A 22,856-nucleotide genomic window follows, 5' to 3' on the forward strand; every position below is an offset into this window, starting at 1 on the left:
ATGAAGTGGTGTCTCATTGTGGTTTTGATTTGCATTTCTCTGATGACTAATGATGTTGAGCATCTTTCCATGTGCTTATTGGCCAATTTTTATATCTTCTTTGAAGAAACATCTATTCAAAAATTTTTTCCAATCATCTAATTTTTTTTTTAATGGCTGAGTTGTAGAGTTATTTATTCTGGATAGGAATCTCTCTCTCTCTCTCTTTTAAATGTTTATTTATTTTTGAGAGAGAAAGCACAAGCAGGGGAGGGACAGAGAGAGAATGGGAGACAGAGAATCCAAAGCAGGCTCCAGGCCCCGAGCTATAGGCATAGAGCCCAACACAGGACTCAAATTCACAAACTGTGAGATTATGACCTGAGCTGAAGTTGGATGCTTAACTGATTGAGACACCAGGTGGCTCTGGATATGAATCTCTTATCAGATATATGATTTGCAAATATTTTCTCCCATCTTTGGGTTGTCATTTCACTTTTTTGATGATGTCCTTTGAAGTACTAAAGTTTTAAAATTTGATGAGATTCAATTAATTTTTTCTTTTGTTGCATGTGCTTTTGACTTCATTTCTAAGAAACCATTGTCTAAGCCAAAACCACAAATATTTAATTTTTTGTTTTTGTCTAAGAGTTTTATAGTGTTAGCTCTTACATTAGGTCTTTGATCCATTTTGAATTAATTTTTGTATATGGTGTGAGGTAGGCATCCAACTTGATTTATTTGCATGTGGATAGCCAGTTGTTCCATTTATTGAAAAGATTACTCTTTCCCCATTGATGGTCTTGGCACTATTAAAAATGGTTAAAATTGAGTGACTATAAATGTGAAGATTTATTTCTGGACTCCCACTTCTATTCCATTGATCTATATGTTTATCCTTATGCCAGTACCACACTCTCTTGATTACTATACATTGGTATTACGTTTTGAAATTGGGAAAGTATGAGTCCTCTAATTTCATTAATCTTTTTTCAGGATTGTTTTGGTGGTTCTGGATTCTTTGCACTCCCACATGAATTTTAGGATCAACTTTCCAGTGTTTGCAAAAACATAGCCTGGGATTTTGATAGGGATTTTATTGAATCTGTAGATTGCTTTAGGCAATATTGCCATCTTAACAATATTGTCTCTTGGGGCACTTGGTGGCTCAGTCAGTTAAGCATCCAACTTTGACTCAGGTCATGATTTTGTGGTTCATGAGTTTGAGCCTCACATCACGCTCTGTGCTGACAGCTCAGAGCCTGGAGCCTGCTTCAGATTCTGTATCTCCTTCTCTCTGCCCCTTGCTTACTCACATTATGTCTCTCTCTCTCTCAAAGTAAATAAACATTAAAAAAAACTTTTAAGAGCAAAATAAACAATATTGTCTCTCAATCCATGAACATGGGATGCCTTTCCATTTATTTAGATCTTCTTTAATTTCTTTCAAAGATGCTTTGTAGTTTTCATTGTACAGGTCTTGAACTTTTGTTAAATTTATTTTAAAGACTACTATTTTTTTTTGATGCTATAGTAAATGGAGTTGCTCTTAATTTCATTTTTGGATTGCTCGTTGCTAGTGTTTAGAAAACAATTGATTTAAAAAAAATTTTTTTTAATGTTTATTTATTTTTGACAGAGAAAGAGAGAGAGGAACAGAGTGTGAGCAGGGGAGGGGCAGAGAGAGAGGGAGACACAGAATCTGAAGCAGGCTTTAGGCTCTGAGCTGTCAGCACAGAGCCCGATGCAGGGCTGGAACCTGCAAACTGTGAGATCATGACCTGAGCTGAAGTCGGATGCTCAACCGACTGAGCCACCCAGGTGCCCCATAAATACAATTGATTCTTGTACATGTATTATCTTATATCATTTTATCTTTCAAAAAATTGTGAACATCTTTCTATGTCAGAAAATACAGTTGTATAACATCATTTTAGTGACCTTGTAGTATTTTGCTTTAATATTTTAATACAAATATTTAATAAAAAGTTCACTGTGATTTTTAATTTAACCAGCTCTGCACTTTTAGACATTTAAGTTCTTTTAAACTTAAAAAAAAAAAGCTAAAATAATTCTGATACAAACTTGCCACTAAATCTTTGCAAACTTCCTTAATTTTTTTCCTGGATATAAATGTCCACAAGCAGAGTTGTTAGGGTAAAATATATGCACATTGAAGTCATTTGCTAAGCACTGCAAACATTGCCCTCCTGAAAAGTAATAAGGTTTTTACTTCAACCAAGGCTGTGATACTTCATTCACTAAATCTGTTTTATTATTTAAAAAATATCTTTTCTAGTTTGGTAGGTGAAAGACGAGTCTCATTGGTGCTTTGCTTGCATTTCAATTCCCAGGAAGGTCAAAAAAGTTTTCATGTTTATTAGCATAGAAAAAATTTTTTCCTGTTAATTATATTGTCTCTTATCCTTGAGTATTCAGCTTTTTCTAATTGTTTTGTGAAAGCAGTTTATATATTAAGGTTATTAATCCTATGTCCTTTATGGTGAACATTTTCTCCTCTCATTTGTTTTCCATTTTTGTTTTGTTATGGTGCTTCTGGATGTACGAAACTTTCAGTTTTTACGTCAGCTTATCAATCTTTGTGGCTTCTCCTTTTGGTGTTACACGCACGAATTCCTTTCCCTATCTTTTTATTTTTGAAGAGCAGACAGAAGATTAAATAAGTACACTGCCTTCTTCCTAGCACCTATCCCAGTATTTAATAAATATGCTGGTCATTTCTCTTTCCTTTTAACTGTACCACTTTTATGCTTATCTCCATCTTTGCTCAAGCACTGTTCTCACACCGCCTTCCCCCCTTCTCCAACCTTCACAGCTCCAGTCCTGCTTCCTCTGAGGTACTTAAATCAGTCTGGCCGGCAGCAGTGACACTCACCTGGAATCGCTGAGAGGTGTCCTGCACACAGGACCAAATCTCAGCCTCGGGGTGGGGGTATCCTCTGCTCCGAAGCCAGCTTGACAGCGTCAGTAATTCGCTCAACATCTCTCCGTTTATCTGTAAAATTTAGCAGATTGGGCATCTAAAGGATTTCCTCCAAAGTGCCTTTGCACAAGTTTGGCAAACGACAACCTCCGCTATTGGCTCTTTTAAATGTGTATGTCCCGCCACTCCCAATTCTCCCTCAGCTCCTTGGATCCCAGACTCGGTACGTGGCGGCAGTGCCGTTTCTGTCTTTGGCGCACAGTGTCTGAGAATTGACGGGACTTGTCTTTTGACAATTGAGACTTGTCCGGGAAGCCACAATGTCTTTGATGTAAGTTCTGCAGGCAGCGCCAGCTTGCTCTGATGTCTCACCCAAATTCTCTGCAAGCCGACTCCCTTGTCCGAGGTCCAGAGTTGGCTTTCCTCACTGGTGTGTGACCGTGAGTAGCTGGAGAGGAAAAAGATCTGATTTCTGCGCGGGGCGTGGGAAGGTGGGGCGGTCCCGGCCCCCGCCGCAGCCGCCAGGGTAGGAGCCCGGGAACGCCTTCCGCGCTCCCCGCCCGCGAAGTTTGCAGCGCGCAGCGCGTTCGCAGAGACCTCGTCTCCTGGCCCGAGGCTGGGCGCTGTCAGTTCCTGCTCCGTTGGTTGCCGGCTCCAGCCGCTGCAGGTTCCAGACCAGAGAAGCCGCCCCCACGCCGCGGGCTCCAGGCGCGTGGGGCGGGGGTGCGGTCGGCCGCCGCCCACACCCCGGGCTGAGCTCGCTCTTCCCGGGAGGATCGTGCGCTGCAGGATGGCGGCGGCTGCGTGGGCTCCAGGCTGGGCAACGAGGCCAGTCCTGCTCCTGCTGCTGCTGCTGCCGCCGCCGCCCCTGCTGCGGGCGGTGAGCGCCTCTCGGGAACCCCGGGCCGCGGCCCGGCTCAGCCTGCACCCGCCCTACTTCAATCTGGCGGAGGCGGCGAGGATTTGGGCCACCGCCACCTGCGGGGAGCGGGAGCCTGGCGGCACGCGGCCCCGGCCCGAGCTCTACTGCAAGTTGGTGGGGGGGCCCACCGCCCCGGGCAGCGGCCACACCATCCAGGTAAGGTCCCGGAGCGAGCGAGGGGTGGCAGGGGGCGGGGCCCCCTCCCCGCTCTGCTCAGCGTGCTCTGCCCAGCGACTGCACGCGGAGGGAGGGGGTCCTTCCCCAGCGTACGCTGGCGAGCCCAGGTGACCGGGACGGGGTCCCCCAGCCCCTCGCGGGCCGGCGACCCCGGTGGTAGGCGCGGTGCGGAGGTGCGAACCTGCGGGGCACCAGGCTTGCAGACGCGCCGCCCGAGGCAGGGACGGGTAGAGCGCGCGAGGTGAGTGAAGGCTGAGGTTAAGTTTGGGCGCGCTGAGCAGAAAGTCCCAAGGTGCGCCCCGAAGTGCGTACACAGTACGGAACTGTCGCCCCGTCCTGCCGTCCTGCCCCAGTCACTCAGGTAGCGCCTGACCAGGCCTTGAGTGCCCTGGACGCCTCCTCCTAGGCCCTTCTTTCTCCCCGACCTTATTCGGAGAAGTTGGTAGCAGTGGGTTTCCGTGGCGTATTTGGAGAGAACTTTTAGGTTATATCGGTAGTATCACTCCGATGTCACCCAAAAGATGCACCTCACCGCACCGCCTGAAGTGCCACCATTCAGGGTCTCTGGGGCGAGTGAGATGAAATGGGGAGCAATGGACGCGACGCTCAGGGTCCGTCAGAGACTCAGTGCGAACACCTGGTGCGAATGATAGTGTTGCTGGTGCTTAATCGGCATCTGGACGTGTGCCAGGTGCTGACACAGGACCCTCACAACAGCTCTGGGAACTGGATCCGGGAGCAGGTTGAGAAACGTGCCAGCGCCTTCAAGTAGGGTAGGGAGATTTGAACCCAGTCCTGACTCTAAATTTTCTTTACACTGAGCCATAATTCATAATTGCCTCCCTCCTTCTACTGGGAAATATTGCTGAGGAATGGGAAAGTGTTGACCGAAGAGGGAGTGATTTTGGAGCTTGGGCTCCAAAGGCAAACGATTGTCATTGAGAATCTAGGTCAGTGTTGTAGAAACTCTTGGTTGTGCATTTCCATAAATAACAATTTGTTGAACATGCAATTATAAATTGTGTGCATGTATTGCTTTATTAGTATATTGTGTGTACTATAAAACACACAAGAATAGAAATAAAATTGAAATGACAATGATGAAAATACTTTTAATTTTATTAACAGTGCCTTTTAATTTTGCTTTCTCTAAATACTTAATTTGTTATTGTGTAGAGTTATTTATAAATATCCAGATGTAATTATTTATATAAATAGTTTTGACAAGTTGAGTTGAGCACTTATGATCCAGCAATTCAAGGTTGGTTTTACATTAATGCTTGAAATTAGTGATTGTCCTAGCTGGAAAGATACTTCAAAAAAAAAAAATGGTAGATTCCACAAGGACTGCATTGACCACTGAGTTCCAGAACCAGCTACATAATCACAGAGTACAGTGCAAAAGGAAAATGTGGAGCACCTTGTCCAAAAATTATGAATTTCAAATGGTGATAGCGGAATATTAAATTAACTGAGGAGACTTTCTGAGCGTGGGATTCTGTGTAACTCCACAGGTCTGATATTGCCTGAATTCATTAAATCATGGTACTCATATTTCTGCCCCATCCTTCAGTTATTCTAAAAATTTTTTAAAGTAGACACTTGGCCAGTCAATGTTTGCTTTTCAAATGGCATTAAGTACTTCTTGGTAGGAAGGTATTGTGTTTTAGTGGAAGGTAGGAAGGTAGTGTGTTTAGTGATTCAAAACTCACTGCAAGTCCTTTTTTTTAAATATTAAAATATATTACAAAATTCTGTGTCCATGTTTTTAAAATGTGCAAACATAAGAACTTTTAGAGTAACACAATTCTGTCTTTTCAACAGCCAAAAAATGAAACATTTCCAAACATCTATTTCCCAAAACACTCTTTTCAAAGTGTACATTTCTTGGGGCACCTGGGTGGCTCAGTCGGTTAAGTATTCGACTTGGGCTCAGGTCATGATCTCGCGGTTTGTGAGTTCGAGCCCCACGTTGGGCTCTGTGATGATAGCTCAGAGCCTGGAGCCTGCTTCGGATTCTGTGTCTCTCTCAATCTCTGCCCCTCCCCTGCTCATGCTCTGTCTCTGTCTCTCAAAAAATAAATAAACATTAAAAAAAAATTTTAAAAACATTAAAAAAAACCCCAAAGCATCCATTTCTTTAGAACAGTATTTACCTTTTCACACATCGTTAAAACAACACCTTTACCTTGGTAAGTACCCTTATTTTTTGTAAATATCTATCAGGTCGTGTACTACTGGCAGCCCATGTCATCCCAGAATAAGCAGATTTGGAATTTTTGTGGAAAAAAAAAAAGTGTGACTCATCTTGAAATTTCAAATTCTTTTAAGTAGGTTACCATGAGAGAACCGGTGAATCTGTGCCATCAAAACAATTTCATTATCACTCCTCCTTGTAGTACAGGTTTGGAACTGTTCTGCCCTTCAGGAGAAACGAATCCACATGTCCACTTAACCAGGCACATGCAAGCTTTGATGTGTCATGGTCAGATGATAGCTGGTGGAACCCCTCCTCCTCTTCCCTTGGACAGACAGACTCTCAGGACCATTGTGACCAGGTGACTTGAGGACAGGGTAAAGGCCCTATGCCATCTGCACATTCAATATTAGTAAGACTGAGTTTCTTCATTTTTAAGTAAAATAAACAAGTTTTAATATTCCCTTCTGCCATCCCATTGGATTGTCTGGCACATCCAGCTTGGAGAGAACTGTCCTAATTACGGAAAGAGTAAACGCAAGCAGAAGAAAGGTATCAAAGAAATTTTCAGCTGTCTCCTCTCCCATGGATTTGCCTAGGAATGGACTGATCTTCATTCCCCTCCTCACTGGTTGTTTTTTTGTTTGTTTGTTTTGTTTTGTTTTGAGTGCTCATAGGTTGATACTACTTTTTGGAGGTCCAGAAAAGTCCTATTTTCTGGTCTGATGGAGTTTCCTTGGTCCTTAAACCTTGGTTCACAGTCCTAGATAGAGTAGGAAGTGGCCTTTCTGAGGTCATTCAGCAGACTGCATTTCTAGGCCAGGCCATAGACAGTGGAAAAATAATGCCATCTGGTGTTATGCCGTATTCTTCCGTAAAAATAAGGAGAGCAAAAGTTGCTGCTGAATAGTGCTTTCTGCTTTCACAGTTGAGGGCTTGAGGAGATCTCACTGATTGCTCACGTGAGAGGTTCTTACCTAATGAGGACAGAGAAGACAGGGAAAGGGAGTTCTAAGAGCTGGGCTATGAGATGCTCACTCTAGCCCATTGTTGGCAACACCTGGTATAGACCCTGCCTTTCAGAAAACTGCGGGGTGATGGGAGATGAGTGGGAAAAGGAAGAGAGACTGGGATTGATCAATTGGTTGTACCCGAATGATGATGATCTTGAATCTTACTTATGTATAGCTCAAGATGGGAAATAGAGAAGAGTTAATAAGTTCTATTTCTTTCAGCTTTCTAAAAATAACTCTTTAGGGCCAGCCAGGGTTTAGAATTTCAGGCAGAAGGATTTTGCAAAAAATGTAAAAAATGAATAAAAGTCATGTCTTTGAATAAAACCTGGGCTTATGGTTCTGATTCTGTAATAATAATTCTGATACTTGAATGGTAGCACGTGTCGATAGGTAGAGGATTTTAAAAGTCTGAGGTTTTTGTTTGTTGTGTGAAAAGTATCTGCTGTGGTTTCTCTGGACTTCAAATTCATTAAATAAGATTTTATATACTTGTTACTGCTCAGACATAAAGTTTTTGGTGTTTGAGAGCTCTGTGATTCAGGGATTTTGTCTGTCTGGTTCACAGCTGTATCCCATGCTTAGCCGCAAAGGCTAGTACAGTATATGTGCTCAGAAAATATTGAAGGAGAGGATGGTGAAGACACAGCTAAAGGCAGTAAAGAAGTTTGTAAAGAATATACAAGGAAAATGCACAAATTAATTCTATTCCGCTGAGAAGAAACTCCCACTGAAATCTGTCACACTTTATGCTTCAATTTTAAATGTTTGCTTACCTATGGAATCAAAACACATTATTATTTCTGACATCTGCTAGAGATGATGGTAAAATGTTAGTGGAAGGCTGCATTGAAAATATAACCTTGTGTTTGGTTTAGTTTGGCATTAACACTACACTCACAAGGAACGAAGTGAACCTATTTACCAAATATATGATGCCGATTTTGTACATTGACAATTCAACACATCTTTTGTATGTTCCTTAATTACATTATAATTTATGTGTTGGAACGTGTATCTAACCTGAATGACAGTGGTAGGGGAGCTTGCACACACTGGTCAGTTAACAGCCAAGAGCAGGAATGCTTGGCACAAAGCAGGCTAGGTTGTGTGTTTGTGTAACTCGGACTAATGGTCATAAACAGGAAACTCAATTTCACTAAGGCTGTTTATAGAACTATTGTGAAAGAGAAACCATTTGTTAGCTTCAACAAGGGCCTTTTCCTTTGTGAAACTGATAGGAAAGTCTGGAGCAAGGGCTGAGAAATGAAGACATTTATTATTCCACTGATACATTTGTAACAATTCTTAGGTGTGTTATTTTGAAACTTCAGACAGATGACTCCAGTCAGCAATTTAAAGATGAATAATCCTTTTTTTAATTTTATTTTTTAAAATTTACATCCAGGTTAGTTAGCATATAGTGCAACAATGATTTCAGGAGTTGATTCCTTAATGCCCCTTACCCATTTAGTCCATCCCCCTTCCCACAACTCCTCCAGTAACCCTCTGTTTGTTCTCCGTATTTAAGAGTCTCTTATGTTTTTGTCCCCTTCCCTGCTTTTATATTATTTTTGCTTCCCTTCTGTTATGTTCATCTGTTTTGTATATTAAAGTCCTCATGAGTGAAGTCATATTTGTTTTTCTCTAATTTCACTTAGCATAATACCCTCTAGTTCCAATCATGTATTGCAAATGGCAAGATTTCATTCTTTTTGATTGCCCAGTAATTCGCCATTGTATACATATACCACATTTTCTTTATCCATTTATCAATTGATGGACATTTGGGCTCTTTCCATACTTTGGCTATTGTTGATAATGCTGCTATAAACATTGGGGTGCATGTGCCCCTTCGAAACAGCACAGCTGTATCCCTTAGATAAAAACCTAGTAGTGCAATTGCTGGGTCGTAGGATAGTTCTATTTTTAATTTTTTGAGGAACCTCCATACTTTTTTTCCATAATGGCTGCACCAGTTTGCATTAAAGATGAATAATACTTTTTAAAAAATGATTTTCCTAATAGTTCTGTGTTTATGGACATTGGCCAAAGTTTAGCAATGAAAGTTTATGCACAAATCATTTGGAGAAGACAAACATCCATGTTTTCCTCTGGAGAGCCACGTTCACTCACCAGGGTGAGGTGGAACATGGTTCCACATAGCAGGACGTCAGCAATTTAATTTTTTTCCTCAACAGAGGTGCCTGGATGGCTCAGTAGGTTAAGCGTCCGACTTCAGCTCAGGTCATGATCTCAGGGTTCATGGGTTCAAGCCCTGCATCGGGTTCTGTGCTGACAGCTCAGATCCTGGAGCCTCCTTCGGATTCTGTGTCTCCCTCTCTGTCTGCCCCTCCTCTGTTCATGCTCTGTCTCTCTCTCAAAAATAAAATAAACATTAAAAAATTTTAAAAACTTTTTCTCAACAAATCACAGACTACTGGAGCTCATGGACTTTCAGGACTGTTGAAAGTGAATAGTTGGAAATGTGAATGTTCAGTCCTTGAATTGCAAGATCTTACTTCATGCTCTGAATTACCTGTGCCATTGAGAATGTGGATCATTTAATCTGAGAAAAAGAAGTATGTAGTCATAGGCAAAGGAAAGGACTTGTAAGAAAACTGTGCTTAACTCATTACAGAAAGTTAGCTGTGTGCATTTTACATCTTCAGTGCACATATGAGTGTGAAAACTACACATTTTCTTCATATTTTTTACCAAAACTAGACTGAAGTATGAGTCATTTTTAACAGCTTTATTGAGGTGTAATTTAAGTACTATAACATGTATCCATTGTAAGTGTGAATTAAATATTAAAAAAATTTTTTTTTAATGTTTATTTACTTTTGAGACAGAGCTCAAGTGAGGGAGGGGCAGAGAGAGAGGAAGACACATAATCCGAAATAGGCTCCAGGCTCTGAGCTGGCAGCATAGAACCCGATACGGGACTTGAACCCACAAACCGTGAGATCATGACCTGAGCCGAAGTCGGACTCTCGACCAACTGAAAAATATTTAATTCAGGCGCCCCTGAATTAAATATTTTTTAATTAATTTATAGAGTTGTGCAACTATCACTAGAATCCAGTTGTAGAACTGGATTTCCATCGGCTGCAAAAGTTTTCTTGTGTTTATGCTTTCAGTTTCTCTACTAGTATTATTTTTGTCTCTAAAAATTTCCCATTTCTGTAAATTTCATATAAATGAAATTATACAATATGTGGTCTTTTGTGTCTGACTTCTTTCACTTGGCATAATGATTTTGAAGTTCATTAATATTTTTGTATGATTTAGTAGTTTGTTTCTTTTTGTTGCAGAAAATAGTATTCCATTGTATAGCTACACCTCACTTTCTTTATCCCAATCAAGGACATTTGGATTGTTTTCAGGTTTGGGCTCCTATAAGTTAATGCTGCCATGAACATTCACAAGCGAATCTTTGTGTAGACATATGTTTTCAGTTTCCTTGGGTAGATTCCTAGCGGTGGAATTGCTAGATCACATAGAAATTTTATATTTAAGTTTTCGAGAAACTACTTACTATTGAAATGGAGAACTGATGTCTCCAACTAATATTATGGAACTATTTATCCCTTCAGGCCCCTCAATTTTTGCTTCTTGTACATATGAGGCTTTTTTGTTTGGTATAGATATATTTAAATTGTTATATCTTCTTGAAGGATTGGCCCTTCCCTCATTGTGTACTGTCTGTCTTTATCTTTTGTAACAATTTTAAACTTAAAGTTTATTTTGTCTGGTATTAGTATAACTATCCCAGCTCTTTTTGGGTTACTCTTTACAGGGAATACCTTTTTCTATTCTTTCACTTTCAATTTATTTGTGTCTTTGTGTCTAAAGTGAATCTCTGGTAGATCTGTATCATGTTTTTTGTTTTTTAATCCATTCTGCAAATCTTTGCCTTTTAATTTAGAAGTCTAATCCATTTACATTTAGGGGCGCCTGGATGGCTCAGTCGGTTAAGCGTCCGACTTCAGCTCAGGTCACGATCTCACGGTCCGTGAGTCCGTGAGTTCCAGCCCCGCGTCGGGCTCTGGGCTGATGGCTCAGAGCCTGGAGCCTGCTTCCGATTCTGTGTCTCCCTCTCTCTCTGCCCCTCCCCCGTTCATGCTCTGTCTCTCTCTGTCTCAAAAATAAATAAACGTTAAAAAAAATTTAAAGTGATTATTAATATGTGATAATTTATAAGCCTAATCCATTTACATTTAAAGTAGCCTTACTTCTGCCATTTGTTACTTGTTTCCTATATCTCTTCTATTTTTTGGTTCCTCAATTCCTCCATTCCTACCTTCTTTTGTGTTTAATTTCTTTTTCTAATGAACCATTTTGATTTCCTCATTTACTTTTCTGTATATTTTTTGGTTATTTTCATAGTGATTACTTGAGTTGATATAAACTTAGCATCAGTGGCATCTAAAATTCTGCTTCTATACAGGTCTGTTCCCACTCTTTATGTTATTGTCACAAATTAGATCTTTTTTTAAAAAAAAGTTTATTTTATAGAGAGGTAGCAAGCACATGAGTGGAGGAGGGGCAGAGAGAGAAAGAGGGAGAGAGAGAATCCCAAGCAGGCTCTGCGCTGTCAGCACACCTGATGTGGGACTTATTCTCACAAACCTTGAGATCATGATCTGAGCTAACATCAAGAATCCAATGCTTAACTGACTAAGCCCCTGAGGCGCCCTAACAAATTAGATCTTTTACATTGTTGCCCATTGACATACATATATAATTGTTGTTCTGTGCATCTCTTCTAAATCATATGGGACAAACCAAAAATTCAATAATGCTGGCTTTTGTATTTATCTATGTGGTTATCTGTCCTGGTATTTCTTATTTCTTTGCATGGCTTTGAGTTATTGTCTAGTGTTCTTTCATCTCAGCTGAAAGACTCCTTTAGCTTCTCTAGCTTTTTAACCTTCAATAGAGCAGGTCTACTAGCAATAAACTCCTTCGGCTTTTGTTTATTTGGGAGTGTCCTCATTTCTCCCTCATTTTTGAAGAATAACTTACCAGGTACGGAATTCTGTTTTCCTCTCAACATTTTAAATATGTTATCTCCATGCCTTCTGGTTTCCATGGTTTCAGATGAGAAATAGGCTGTTAATATTATTGAGGATCCCTTGTATGTGATAAATTGTTTCTCTTTTGCCGCTTTCAAGATTATTTTTGTCTTTTCTTTTTAATGTTCATTTATTTATTTTTGAGAGAGAGAGTGTGTGTGCACAGTGGAAGGGCAGAGAGAGAGAGGGAGACAGAGAATCTGAAGCAGGCTCTGAACTGTAAGTGTAGAGGCCGATACGAAGCTTGAACTCACAAACCATGAGATCATGTCCTGAGTCCAAGTCGGACGCATAACCGACTGAGCCACCCAGATGCCCCTCTTTTTGTCTTTTGACAGTTTGATTACAATGTGTCTTGGTGTGGACCTCTCTGAGTTTTTCCTACTTGGAGTTAAGTTTCTCGCTCTGTCCACTGAAGGGATCTAGAAGCAACGATACACTGGTAACAATGAACATATACTAAATGGTACCTCATACCCAGATCTTGGTTTCTAAACACCACACCCGTAAGAAACAAACAAACAAATGATGCTTCTGGAAAAACGAGTTGGTTCCAAGGAAGGAGAAAAAATAAATAAAAATTGGCACTGGAATAGGGGCACCTGGGCAGCTAAGTCGGGTAAGTGTCCGACTTTGGCTCAGGTCACGATCTTATGGCTCAAGAGTTCAAGCCCTGCATCAGGCTCTGTGCTGACAGCTCAGAGCCTAGAGCCTGCTTTGGATTCTGTGTCTCCCTCTGTCCCTCCCCCACTTATGCTCTGTATTTTTCTGTCTCTCAAAAATGAATAAATGTTGAAAAAAAATTTTTTTTATCAAGAGTTCTTTTAAGAATGAAATGTACAGTACATTATATAGTGAACATATTTGGCATGCTAAATAATCCACCGGCAAAGAGACTTTTACAGAGTAACTGTTAAATTGTTTTGGTACTGTATTAATGACTAGCGGCAAAGAGACTTTTACAGAGTAACTGTTAAATTGTTTTGGTACTGTATTAATGACTAGTTTAGATATTATTTATTTACATAGGGGCACATTTTTATATCAGTTGAAGAAACATTTTGCAGGGAGAGTGGTGGCGGAGTTGGATGAGCAGCGGCTGTCTGTGCGGCCGGCCCTGGAGACAGAGGGGTGTGCTTCCTGCATCTGACTCTTGGTGTCGGCTCAGGTCATGATCTCACAGTTGTGAGATCATTGGCTTTACGCTCATAGCGTGGAGCCTCTTTGGGATTCTCTCTCTCCCTCTCTCTCTGCCCCTCCCCCACTCCTGCTAGCTCTCTCTCAAAATAAATAAATAAACATTAAACAAATTTTAAATGACCAGAGGCTTTAGCAGCTGCTCATTTGAAAATGCCAGCGGAATTGAATGCACAAGTTGAAAAGTATAAGGAAAAACTAAGACAGCCTAAAGAACAAAAAAAGGAGACAGATGATTGAAATGTGGGACAGCATGCGAGGAGGAAAAAGTTACAAAGGAAATGCGAGAAAGCCTCCAGGAGAAGACATTCCTGGGCCTTCTACTTCATCAGTCATCCTGAAGAGAAAATCTGACAGAAAGCCTTTGCAGGGAGGTGGTGACAACCCTTTGTCTGTTGCAGAAAGTGGAGCGTGCTCCTGCGGAGGCCCGTCCTCTGATAGACGAGGCTAAGAATCTCGTTAGTGTCGCTTTTGGCTTTCCCAAGATGAATCCATAACCCTCAGTTCGGTCGCCTTATGCACGCTTTTCACATTGTGCGTGAAGGGGAGGGAGGCTTTTTCCTCTTCTTTACGACACCTGCATCTTCAGTGGTTGAAGTCAGCATGGGGTATAGACATCACCACTAGCAGTAGTGGCAGTGGTCACACTTCAGTGAAGCCAGTGGCTGGGTTCATTGATCTCGTAGGTAATTGCTAGTTGGTAGTTAAAGGCCTCCGGGTGATGAACAGTCTTAATTAAAGAGATCTAGGGATGGTTCTTCAAGTTAGATGTCCCTGCTGGTCTGACAGTCTGTGGGATGGGTTGTGCCGCATGATGTCTTCCTGGTAAATGGTGAGCCCGCCAGCGAGGATTATTGATGCAGACAGTTGATGGGGTTGTTTCTCTGTATGTAAAAAGAAACTGTTCAAAAAAATCCAAAGAACATTTTTAGCATCTTTATTAAATTCAAGGAAATTTCTTTATGCACTTGAATTTGTTTATCAAACATTAAACAACTTTTTATCATTCTAAAAAAAGGTAACTTTTTTTTTTTTTTTGGAGGGGGAGGTATTAACTTTTTCAGGCCAATTTTGGTGGCAAGAATACATTCTTCCAGATCATAAATTTTTTTCTGGTTGTGATTTAGGCTTTCATGAGCCTGCATTAACCCTTGCTCAACATTCTGGAACCATTTGCCTAGTGAGGAAAAGACTTTCTCAATGGTACCTCAGTGGTCCTAGTCGGTGGAACTGACTGCATACATGGGCTCCTGGCCAAGGGACAAGTGGCGACTGAAATCCAGCCTGGGCAAGGCTGTATCTGCTCAGGGGCAGGGAGCCTTTTTTTTCTGCTTCATATAAAAAGAGCTTTTTGCATGAGCTAGCAGGGCCTTGATCAGATCCCTCATGCCAACAGGGTGGAAACTGCCCTGGGGAAAGCCAACTCATTGAGTCTCACGTGTTCTGCCAGTTTTTCAGTGTCATAAACATATTGTACTTTCTTAGTGGTTTTCCCATCCTGAATGCTCAGAAAATACATGTGCGATTAACAAATGGATATTAGCCAGAAAGGAAGATGAATTTGAATTCGATTATTTATGCATAGCTTAGCTGTGAGAAGTGGGGAAAAGGAACAATTCTGTACTACTTTCAAGTTACACCATATATTGCATGTACTGTGTACGGAAGTGATACCAAATAAAGAGGCAGCATGGTGACTAATAGCTATCAGGGGACTTAGTCTGCTGCTCAGTGCAAGGTGTAAATTTCACACTTAGGCAATATTTACTGATGCTTGCTTGGTACTGTTGTAAAGCACCTTACATGTACTGACTTCTTAATCCTGACAGCAGTTTGTCAAGGGAGTATTCTTAGCATGCTCATTTTACAGATGAGGAAACAGAAGCACACAGAGGTTCAGTATGTGTTTAAGATCAGAAAGCTAGCGCGTGGTGCAGCCCTGTGGCCGCAGAGTTCATGCTCTTACTATCCTATGCTGCCACTGCCAGGCTAACTGCCCCTCCCCCAGAGTTTCAGCCAAACTGTGCACCACCTCGCTAATTCCATTCATTACCTGGGAGCCATTTGTTTTCACATCTGATGTCCTTATTAGATCTTTAGCTCCCTGAGGGGGGCGCCGCATTTTCCTGCTCATGTCTGTCTTCCCTGTGGTGGTGCATCACAGATACTCCATAGATGCTTTTTTTTACGTTATTTATTTTGAAAGAGAAAGAGCATGCATGAGAGTGGGGGAAAGGCAGAGAGAGAGAGGAGAGAGGGGATCCCATGTGGGGCTTCATCTCATGACTGTGAGATCACGACCTGAGCTGAAATCAAGAGTTGCCCACTTAACTGACTGAGCCACCCAGCCTCCCTTCCATAGATGCTTTTTGAAGAAACTTTCAAAGGCTGATACCATCATAGAATTTTCATACTATAGCAACACCTGGATAGAAGTGCTGTTTGACCAAAAAGTACCTGGATTTCAATAACCTGCCTTTGGAAGACAGTTGTGGCCCTGATGTGTTGAATTGCAAAGTAGAGATATCTGATATAGTGGTTGAGACCAGTGACTAGGGCTGGGCCACCAGAAGCGGCAAGAGGCAAGGAAGGATCCTTCTGCAGATTTCAGAGGAAACAGGGCCCTGCCAACACCTTGGTTGCAGACTTCTAGCTTCCATACTATGAGACAAGACATTTCTGTTGTTCTAAGCCGGTTTATGGCACAACGTTTTCAATGGTGGCCCTGGGAGACTAATACACCGTTAGTCGGTTCGGGCTGCCATAACAAAATACTATAGATTGGGTAACTTACAAGCAACAGAAATTTATTTCTCACGGTTCTAGAGGCTGGGAAATCCGAGGTCAAGGGCAGATTCAGTGTCTGGTGAAGGCCCACTTCTAGTTTATATTTTTTTGCTGTGTCCTCACATGGTGGGAGAGGTGAGAGATCTCTCTGGGGCCTCTCTTGTAAGGGCACTAAGCCCATTCAACTCATCCTAATACCATCATCTTGGGGGTTAGGTCTTTAACATATGAAATTAGGGGGGCATAAATATTCAGTCCATATTAGTAACTTTAAATCAGATAATCAGTCTCTCAGTGAGTCAGTAGTACTTCTTGACTATTCAGTGTATGAGTTATCTGTGTATGGGAGAGTGGAGGATGAAGGGCCCTGCATGAGACTCTCCAGGTAGTTCTAGGGTCTCTGCTTTTGAGACTTTGCAACCTAGCAACTCAAAATATCTCTAAGTAGAATGAGTATTGTTCTTAGCTGAACAAATATTTAGGGATCACCCACACTGAGGCATCTTTAAATATGAAGAACATATCAGAGGGGCATAAAATAAGGATTGACTAATGCAGGTGAGACCGTGGAAGTTTCTTGGATACTGTGAGCCTTGGATTCCTTTCTGCATAGAGCCCAGTGGTTGGATGATTCCTTTCCCACTAATGAGGGCTCACGGGCTATGTCAGGGGGAAGGGTGGGGTTGTGAAATGAAAGGCCCAATTCCCTATGTCCTGGGATTGGCTCTGCAGAGACTAAATATTGCTGAGGATTTGTGTGCACAGAAGACACTGGTGGCAGAGATTCTATGCAAGGTAGTTTGCACAGGGATTTGATGAGAACAAAAACGTCAGACTTTCACATGTTCCTGTCTGTCTTCTCTGTTTCCAGGTGGCTCTCCTATTTCATTTTGACACCTGATCACTTAATGTATCTTTAATGTGATTTTGAATGTTTTTAATGAACCAGAAATATGAACAGAAAATGGAGGGAGACCTCATTAGGAAAAATCTCTTGGTAAGATTGCCATAAACTAGTTGAGTTTTTTTTTTTCTTTTGTTTTATTTCATGATCTTTTAGGTCAACTTAGTAGACTTCCATCTGAGTGAAAATATAGCCGTGGAAGTGACTCTTTCCAGTAGTGATAAGGTCTTCGTTCCGTTTCCCTGAGCACCATGGAAGTCTCTGTAGCTCTCATTCACTTGGTGTTACCTGCAGCCTCCGTTCTCTTTGATCGCTTGCTCGCTTTGGTCCTGGGTGTTGTTTTCTCTGGCTCTTACATATAGCACTTACCACTCTAGCTTAGGAGAATCGGGGCTGCAACAAACCATGGTAGAACTGCTTAACTGACCACAAGGAAGATGAGGCCAGGGGCCTTCAGAGCCATTACGGAGATGTTTGTAACTGGTGGTTCTCCACCTTCACTGAAGGCAAAATAGAAGGGGATGTGTCATGTTGCAGCACAAGGGATTGAGACCGGCTATGGAAAGAGCTGCCAGGGCAGAGTGTACTCAACCACTGAAGGGATATTTTGAGAAGAGAGCCCTTTGCTAGGTCAAAATCCTGTGTGCCATCTTTTAGGCCCATCCGTAGACAGCTACAAGGCAGGGCTCACGGGGAAGCTGTGCTCCCCACACCAGACCTGTACCCAAGGAGGGACTTGCAGCCAAGGATTCGGGTCCCCCTGGTACCAGCCGTGCCCATATGTGTTTCTGCATTCTCAGCCCCGGAGCCTCTATTGAGAGACCTCCAGTGGAGGTCCCTGGCACTTCCCAGGTGCCTCCATGGGGACTTCTCATGGGTGCTAGAGCTGAGGCAGTTTTTCCCACTCTGACTGTTTTCCTACTCCTGCTCTTCCCTTCTCCTCATTGTCAACCCTCTGGGCTCATAAAAAGGCAGGAGCCTTTGGACTTGGGTCCCTGGGGAGTGAGATACTTCTCCTGTCATCTGACCCCTGCCTGGTGCTGCACCATGGGGAAAAGTGGATCACTGGGACGCCGGCATCTTTTGTCTCTTGCCTTCACTATTACAGTAAGTGAATACAATTTTGATTACTACTTTCAGATTGGTTTGTTGTCCTCACTGATCATCTCAGCACCTGGAAGCTCAAAGGAGCTGGTAGAAGTTTTGTGGATGCTGCTGCTTCTTCTTCTTCTTCTTCTTCTTCTTTTTTTAATATTTAATGTTTTTATTTACTTTTGAGGGAGAGAGAGAGAGTGAGCGGGAGCAGAGAGAGAGGGAGACACGGAATCCAAAGCAGGCTCCAGGCTCCGAGCTGTCAGCACAGAGCCTGATGCGGGGCTCGAACTCACAAATGTGAGATTGTGACCTGAGCCAAAGTTGGATGCTTAACCGACTGAGCCACCCAGGTGCCCCGCCCCGTGGATGCTTCTTAATGTAGATTCTTATCCATGAAGGAAAGAACTGCTACCTGGAGATGTGTGTGTACACACATTTGTGTGTAATATCATCTGTTCCTGTATTGAACAAATATAAATTGACATTTATGTGCCAGGCACAGAGGATGGGGATGCAGTGGGCCAAGAATACAAATCTGAACAAGGCAGGGAAAGTCCCTGCCTGCATGGAGGTGACATTCTAAGGGGAGACTGCAACCGATGAGTAAACAAATATAATTCTAGACTGCTATTGTGTCTTGGAGAGAGTTAACAGGATTTTGTCATAGTGATTAATGAAGGGAAACTTCTCTAGGTTGGGTAGATGGAGAGGCTTTCCTAAGGAGGTGTTATTGGTACAGAAACCCAAGGGTTGAGAAGAAATCAGCCCCATCAAGAGGGTGGGAAAATGTGTTCCATGCAGAGGGAACAGGTACGAGGGCTTGGAGGTAGGAATGTGCGTGTCATGTTCTAGGAATTCAGGAGGCCATGCTGCCCTAGTTATGTATTAAAATATTTTTTTATTTATTATTTTTGAGAGAGAGAAAGCATATGAGTGGGGAAGGAGCAGAGGGAGATTGGGAGAGAGGATCTGAAGCAGGCTCTGTGCTGACAGCAGGGAGTCCGATGCGGGGCTCGAACTTACGAACCTTGAGATCATGACCTGGGTGGAAGCCTGACACTTAACCCACTGAGCCATCCAGGCGTCCCATGTATTTTGAATGTTACGCCTGAAAGAGACTTCTGTATCCTTTCCAGAATTTATAAATACTTCATTTTATTTTTGTATGTATTTATGCCCTTTCTGGTCCTCAAAAGAATTTAGGTGACTGATGAAATTCAAAAACGTTAGACATGGGGTGCCTGGGTAGCTCAGTTGGTTGAGTGTCCAACTCTTGATTTCGGCTCAGGTTATGATCTGACATTTGTGGGATTGAGCCCCACTGTGAGTGCAGAGCCTGCTTGGGATTCTCTCTCCCTCTCTCTCTGCCTCTCTGAAAATAAATAAATTAACTTGAAATCGTAAAAAAAATTAAAACATTGTACAAAAGAGTTGGGGGAACGGGACAGTGGGAAAATAGAAGTGATGAGTATAATTACTTTGTAAGGAGATCAATAACTGAAATGGACTTGAAAGAGAAAGGCTTGGCTTGAGGAATGAATCAGATCAGGGTCAGGCTATCTCCCTAAGGGCAGTGTCTGACTTTTAGCAGGTCAGTAGCTGATGGTTGAATGAATGTACAATTAGGGCAGACCTGTTCTCACAAATCTAGGCTTTGGCATGAAACTCTTAGGAGGAAGTACTTTGGGTTTGGGGCATTGAGTGGGCAAGCAAAAATGTGACATGGCTCACTTCGTAAACCTGAGCTTGTGTTAGAGCAGGTGACCTACATGCGAGTACAAGTGCAGGTGACCCCTTATTGCCAGTGAAATGCCAACACGACATGGAACGAGAATAGAGGGAGAAGTGGAAGGAAGAGGAATCTATGGAGATCATTAAAATAGGAGTTTAAAAACTTGCAGAAAGAACTTCTGGGGCTCTTTCAAGAAGGAACCGGTTGGTCCTGGAACACCCAAAAGTAGATTGTAAAGTGTCAGAATTAAGAACATGGGCTTTGGAATTAATCGAGCTCGCTCTGAAAGCAGCTCTTCCTAAGGATGTGATCCTGAGTAAGTCATATAACCTCTGTGAGCCTTGGTTTCATCTTTTGTAAAATGGGGATACAATAAATACCATTTAGTTCATAAGGTTATTCTGAAGATTACGTGAAGAAAACCATGTGCATCTGGGACATAGTATTTAATAAGTGGTAACTCTAATTAAAGGTTATTGAAAAAGTAGAGATATCAAGGCCTTGATAAAGAGGCCAGATGGGATAGCTGGGGTAGATTGGGAGAGGGAAACCTCTTGAATGGAAAGAAATCACAGGGGAGAAACATGTTATGGCCAACAGAATGACCAGCATTTTCTTTCTTTGCTCTCTGATTTGGCCACGACGGGAAGGTAAGCAAGGAGGGTCGGTAGCTGAGAAGTCTCTGAAACAGGAGAGGTACCAGCTAAAGATGGGAGAGCTGAGTTGAGCACCGGTAGCTCTTCCTGGCCAGAGCAGGCAGGTGGTCAGAAGTTAGGAGCTGAGGATGGGCCCTGGGAGTCCCTGAGGCAATGAGCAAGTAGATTTCCATTAGGGGAGAAAAAGCAGGATTGGATTTAATTACACTGTGTTTTCTAGTGAGTTTAGTGACAAGGGTGTAAGTCTATAATTTCCTGTTGTTTTTTTTAACATCAGGAGTTTAGCTTCTGACATTAAAGGTCAAATCTCTCTCTCCCTCTCTCTCTCTCTCTCTCTCTCTCTCTCATACACACACACACACACACACACACACACACACACACACTTCTTTCACCCATCTGCTCCTCTTCATCACTAATTAACTCGTTTATCAATTTCTAGTGTATTTCCTGAAGTAAGTAACAAAATAGTTTATGCCATTTTAATTTACCAACTAAATGAACAAATGTTAAGTGCCTACTTTCTGCCAGATGCTGTTCTGGGTAGTGAACAAGTCTCTGCTACCAAGGCACTTACGGTGCATTAAAGATGGTGGCAAAATTAGCAAATGGTAAGTGCTTCCTGCTCAGAAGAAAGAGAAAGCAGATAAGACAATGGAAGTGTACTTGATCTTAGCCAGAAGGCAGAGAAGCGGTTGGGACAGTAGAAGCAGATGGCAGAGTACAGCATTGCTTTTGATGGAGTGGACAAGGAGGACTTCTCAGACAAGGGATTTAAGTCTGGGAAAAGCATGTTCTCCAGAGAGGGAACAGTAAATGCAAAGACGCTGAGGCAGGAACATACTTGTGTCGGCGTGGGTTGAATAGAGTGATTGAGGGGAAAGTGGGAAGTGAGGGTTGTGTTTGTCTCCTGATAGGAATGATCCAGTAGAGTGCTAAATTGAGATGCAGGAGAGTGTGTGTTTAGAGGGTGTAATTGCAGATACAAAGCCCTTGAGCCTTTGGGCAGGAGGGACAGATTCAGTCTTTGTGGGAGATGGGGCAACTTTGGAGCACAGACAGCTTCTCTGCAGCAGTGGGAGGCAAGGAGGGTGTGTGGGCACAAATGCAGGGAAATTTGTGGGTTAGGAAGATGAGCAAATTCAGTAAATTCATCAGGAGAAGGGAAGAGGGAAGAGGAAGGAGGAGGTTTGAGGAGCATCGAGAATGTGTGAATTAATTTCTAGGAGAGTAAAAGAGAATAGAGTGAAACATTGTATCTGAGCATCCTTCCCTGGGTTCCTGTCTCCGCTGCACCACTTGGGCAAGTTGCTCAACCTCTTTGAGCCTCTGTCTCCTTATCTGCAAAAGGGCCTAATGATTGCACTCATCTTGATAGATTTATCGTGTAAATCAAGTCACCATGTGCAAAGTGCAAGGTGTCCTGTCTGTTTTGTAGATGTTCCCTTTGGTCATCACTACCATCCATGCAGCTACTTCTGTGGCTGCTGCTGAGAGGGTCACTAGTGACTAGTGGTCACTCTGCCTGTGCCTGTCACCGCTGCCTCTGTGGTCCCAGACTGCAGTGTGTGGAAGATTCAGCTGAGGCACTTGCTAAAAATTCTGATTCTTGGGGCACCTGGGTGGCTCGGTCGGTTAAGCGTCTGACTTCAGCTCAGGTCATGATCTCATGGTTCATGAGTTCGAGCCCCGCATCGGGCTCCGTGCTGACAGCTCAGAGCCTGGAGCCTGCTTAGGATTCTGTGTCTCCCTCTCTCTACCTCTCCCCGGCTCACACTCTGTCTGTTTCTCTCTCTCTCTCTCTCAAAAATAAATAAACACTAAAAAAAAAAAAAAAAAAGATAATACCTATGGAAAAAAAATTCTGATTCTTGGCCTGCCTCTCGCGAGAGACACAGCCTCCAGGCAGGGGTGCAGGACCTGAGATCTGAATTTTAAACAAACACCCCAGTGGCCTGCTGGCAATCCTGATGGTGAGGGATCACTTTATGGATGACATCTCTTTGACTCTTTACAACCACTGCATATGATTGGAGGATTAGCCCATTTTAGCAAAGAGAAAACAGGGCTCAAGGGAGGCTAAATAATTCAGCGAACATGTAACTTGTGGAGACAGGATTTAAACCTCCATCGTTCTACTCTGAAACGTACTTTTTGAAATGAGTTGAAAAA

At 42.5% G+C, this 22,856-nt stretch overlaps 1 protein-coding gene across 6 annotated transcripts in view; it reads left to right on the forward strand.

The window, feature by feature from the left end:
- Window positions 1-3,183: 3,183 nt before the first annotated feature.
- The window catches only part of LAMA3 (laminin subunit alpha 3), a 269,791-nt gene continuing 250,118 nt past the window's right edge, over window positions 3,184-22,856 (forward strand). For 2 of the 6 annotated variants that reach the window (XM_027068651.2, XM_027068653.2), the window contains exon 1: window positions 3,184-4,001. In XM_027068651.2, coding sequence (XP_026924452.2) covers window positions 3,714-4,001 — 288 coding nt within the window. In that variant the 5' untranslated portion in view covers window positions 3,184-3,713. Of the gene's footprint in view, window positions 4,002-16,999; window positions 18,309-22,856 lie in introns of those variants that run through there. The other 4 variants (XM_053206290.1, XM_053206291.1, XM_053206292.1 and 1 more) reach the window with 3 other exon arrangements.

Source organism: Acinonyx jubatus, chromosome D3 (assembly GCF_027475565.1).
Source record: "Acinonyx jubatus isolate Ajub_Pintada_27869175 chromosome D3, VMU_Ajub_asm_v1.0, whole genome shotgun sequence".
In the NCBI taxonomy this organism is placed as follows: domain Eukaryota; kingdom Metazoa; phylum Chordata; class Mammalia; order Carnivora; family Felidae; genus Acinonyx; species Acinonyx jubatus.